Here is a 4,225-nt window from a genome sequence, read left to right as displayed (position 1 = left end):
AGGTTACTCAGGTTCTGTGTTTTCTCAGGAAGATGTTTCAGCTGCACCAAGCTGCCATTGCTGGGCCCTTGAGTGAGGCCCTTAACTCTCAAAGCAGCTTTACAGAATTTCAGAATGAAGGTGAAAGATGTGTTTATCTCTGATGATGGAGACTGTGGGAGACTGTGGTGAAGGAAAAACTCCCTTAGATGTTATGAGGAAGAAACCTTGAGAGGAACCAGACTCAAAAACTCCACATGAAGTGGGATCCAGCTGGTGCTGGTACGTCTCTAGATGGTTCTGGAGGTGTTAGGTACCCTACTTGATGTTTGAATTGACCTGCATTAATGACCAAATTGCTTGTTTGTGGTTGTTCTGGGAGTATTTACTTTAATTTTTAATAAAGAAAATCATAAATGAAGATTAATAAAGAACACAAAAAAATCTATAAATCCAAGTAGAACACGAGTCACTGGAAGTCTTTATGTTCCACGACAGACAGCGGCTGATGATCAAGTCGTATGAATCCCGTAATTTTGTCACATATTTCTTTATGCGTCGTTCTGTGCTTGCAGCAGGATTTCTGTAGTTTGAAACATCTTTGTTGCTGACAGCTGACTGAGTCGCACTTCAGCCTGAAGCGTTCCTCAAATGTCTGATCTGGTTGGTGGTGTTTTTTCTGCTTCCTGTCTTGTGGAATTCTTTTGCTACACACATTGCAGATTGGCAACGTTTCATCTTTTTCACAAACCTTGTAGAACTGTTAGACCGGTGGCGCGTAAAAAACGTGTCTCACAAGTTTAGCATCATCTGATCGGCCCTTCGGGTTTGGCTTTTATAGAGAACACCAATCAAACGTATTTTATAGAGAACACCAATCAAACGTATTTTATAGAGAACACCAAACGTATTTTATAGAGAACACCAATCAAACGTATTTTATAGAGAACACCAATCAAACGTATTTTATAGAGAACACCAATCAAACATATTTTATAGAGAACACCAATCAAACGTATTTTATAGAGAACACCAATCAAACATATTTTATAGAGAACACCAATCAAACGTATTTTATAGAGAACACCAATCAAACGTATTTTATAGAGAACACCAATCAAACGTATTTTATAGAGAACACCAATCAAACATATTTTATAGAGAACACCAATCAAACGTATTTTATAGAGAACACCAATCAAACAGTGTGTGTGTGTGTGTGTGTGTGTGTGTGTGTGTGTGAACAACTGGAATACCCATAATGCACTGCAGTGATGCGGTTTCTCTTTTCCTTTTATTTTGGTCAGGTGATCACTACAGGTGTGTTGCAGCCTGACGCAGGATCAGTGTGAATACAGGTGCAGTAAGTGGAGTGTGTGGAGTGTGTGTTAGAGAGCATCGAGTCCACTGGATTGTCGCTCCTCAGGTTCCTCTGCAGTCTGGCCAAGTGTGTCGAGCACCATGGCCTCATGCTGGAGCTGCTCCTGAAACCTGCAAGTTTTCTTTGACCTGCAGACACACGCAGTGTGATGATCAGCAGCTCATTGTAAGAGTGCTCACCACAAATATGTACACAAAAACACACACACTCCTGATCCTCCGTACACACCATTTCTCCTCCACGTCCTCGATAGTGTCAGGCAGTGGCACATTCAGAGTCTCGGGCAGCAGAAACGCAGTGACTCCTGCGATTACAGCGGCTGAGCCGTACACCACACTGGGCAGCGCAGGGAAAAGCTCGTCCAGGATCAGGACCACTGGGGCAGCCATCGACCCGATACGCGCCATAGTGGAGGCAAAACCCATCCCGGTCTGCCTGCACACACACACACACACACACACACACACATATATATATATATATATATATATATATATACCTGTACAAACACACACTCACCTGCAACACACTGCAACTTCTGTGTTACTGCACCTCCATGAGTGATTTAATCCTCTGAGTGTGTGTGTGTGTGTGTGTGTGTGTGTGTGTGTGTGTGTGCGTGTGCATTGATGGAGTCAGACCTGATGACTGTAGGATAAAGTTCTCCAGTGAACAGGTAGACGCAGGTGAAGGAGGCAGAGGTGAAGCCTTTCCCCAGCACGGCCAGCGTGGTCCTCATCACCTGCAGGTCTGTGTGAGGGATTCAGGAGATTAGAAGGTGATATGTTGTCGATGTTACAGAGGGTTTGTGTGAGATGAGCTTCTGTACAACTCAGAGGGAAATTAACTCCACCCTCGCTCCATCTGCGTCTCACCTTTAGGGATGAAGATGTTGGTGAAGATGACAAAGGCGATGCAAGGAGACACGTACCCTGCGTTAAACGCCGACCCAAAAACGTCAACATGACCAGAGCCACCAGTTTAGCAGGAAAATCCACCACCCCAAATATCACCTGCATCAGGTAGATGTTCACACCAAACTTCTGCAGGTCCATCGCCAGACCATAATATGCAAAGCTGGTGGAGAACCTGGAGAACAGGAGGAGAGCAAGGTGTGCATGGTTCCTGGTGACTTCCATTCTTTTTTTCAGACTGAATGTTTTTCACAGAATTAAACATGCTGATGGAGAATTTTATAAGTGTTTTATAAGCCCTGCCCACTCATTTGCATGAGAAGTGTGTGATGATCTAAAATCTCTGAGATGTTCTGTATGGGTTTCTACCAGACTGCGATGAGGCACAGGGAGATCCTCCTCATGACCGGCGTGCGCAGCAGATCATATGCTGTGAACACTGTCTTACTGGACTGAAGCTCTTTCTGCATGTGTGAATGCAGCACCTACACACACACACACACACACACACACACACACTTGAACTCTGTAGTGTGTAAAACATTAGCTAACTGTTGATACATCAGGATTTTATTCTGCAGTTTGTTTCATGTTCTCCTGCAGAAGATCAGAAAGTGTGCATTCTCTCTCTCGCCACATGGGTAAGATGTGTGTGTGTGTGTGTGTGTGTGTGTGTGTGTGTGTGTGTGTGTGTGCGTGTGTGTGTGTGTGTGTGTGCGCATGCATGTTTAGGAGTGTGTAAATATCCTCCAGACCTCCAGTGTGATTTTCTCAACTGCTTCATGTTTGCCATTGATTCTGGCCACACGGTGGAGCTCCTGCAGAGCTTCACCTGAGCGACCGTTCAGCACCAACCATCTTGCCGACTCGGAGAACCACCTAAACATCACACACACACAAAACACACAAACACACAAAGATAAGCTGGAAACCATCTCTGCAGTCTCAACATTACAGTGTGCTCGGATGTTCTCACCAGCTGTAGAGGAACACGATGAAAAATGGAGAGCAGACAGCGACGTGCAGCTTCCTCCAATCCTTCAGACTGTACGCTATCCCCGCCAGAACTATCTGACCAACGGTGAAGAACAAGGAGGAGAGGGAACCCACCAAAGTGCGGGTCTTTGTGGGGATCCATTCCACCTCTACACACACACACACACACACACACACACACACACACACACAGTGAGAATTTAAAGTTCATTTCCTTGCAGGCTGTAGAGATTAAAGATTTTTGCAGCAGCAGTGAAATGAACCTGATGACCATCACAGTTTTATGTAAGTGAGCAACGTGAGGTCCAGCTGCAAAAACAAACATCTGCTTTAGATCATCTCACTGCTGCTGCTGATGATGATTATGATAAGAGGAAGTGGAAGAAGATGAAGATGAAGAAGAAGATGAAGAGTGGTGTGTTCTCACTGAGGGACACGGTGTTGAGGATGACCCCAGACACGGCCATGCCAGTGAAGAAGCGGAAGGTGCTGTAGGCCAGGAAGGATGAAGAGAACGAGGTGAAGGTTCCCAACACAGCTAACTGAAAATACGACCAGGTGAGTAACATCTTCCTCCCAAACCTTTAGGTAAAAAGGAACTTAAGATGAACATAAAGAAGAACATGAGAGGAAGAGCAAGGAACCCACCTGAGACTTTACTCACCTGTCTGAAAGTCCTCCAAAAATAATGGCACCTGTGAGAACTCCACCCATGTAGATGGTCTGACTCATCTGTTTGAGTGGGCGGAGATTACAGACTAGATCCCACTGAAGGAAACACACACACACACACACACACGCACTTACACTCACGCACACACACCTCACATTTACACGCACACACACACACACACACCTCACATTTACACTCTCTCACACACACACACTCACATTTACACACATTCACAGTCACACACACATACACACACTTACACTCACACTTACACTCACACAC

The 4,225-nt window shown here is 45.0% G+C and overlaps 1 protein-coding gene across 1 annotated transcript in view; it reads right to left on the bottom strand.

Annotated features, from left to right (window-relative positions):
- Positions 1-1,254: 1,254 nt before the first annotated feature.
- oatx (organic anion transporter X) overlaps positions 1,255-4,225 on the bottom strand; it is a 5,230-nt gene continuing 2,259 nt past the window's right edge. Inside the window, 10 exon segments of the mRNA XM_046867296.1 lie at positions 1,255-1,488; positions 1,589-1,795; positions 2,002-2,110; positions 2,236-2,272; positions 2,275-2,449; positions 2,644-2,759; positions 3,030-3,153; positions 3,251-3,419; positions 3,698-3,852; positions 3,935-4,038. Of these exon segments, the coding sequence (XP_046723252.1) occupies positions 1,368-1,488; positions 1,589-1,795; positions 2,002-2,110; positions 2,236-2,272; positions 2,275-2,449; positions 2,644-2,759; positions 3,030-3,153; positions 3,251-3,419; positions 3,698-3,852; positions 3,935-4,038 (1,317 nt within the window). The 3' untranslated portion in view covers positions 1,255-1,367.

The sequence above is a fragment of the Silurus meridionalis genome, chromosome 15 (assembly GCF_014805685.1).
Source record: "Silurus meridionalis isolate SWU-2019-XX chromosome 15, ASM1480568v1, whole genome shotgun sequence".
NCBI lineage: Eukaryota > Metazoa > Chordata > Actinopteri > Siluriformes > Siluridae > Silurus > Silurus meridionalis.
This window is presented reverse-complemented; position numbering and strand designations above follow the sequence as displayed.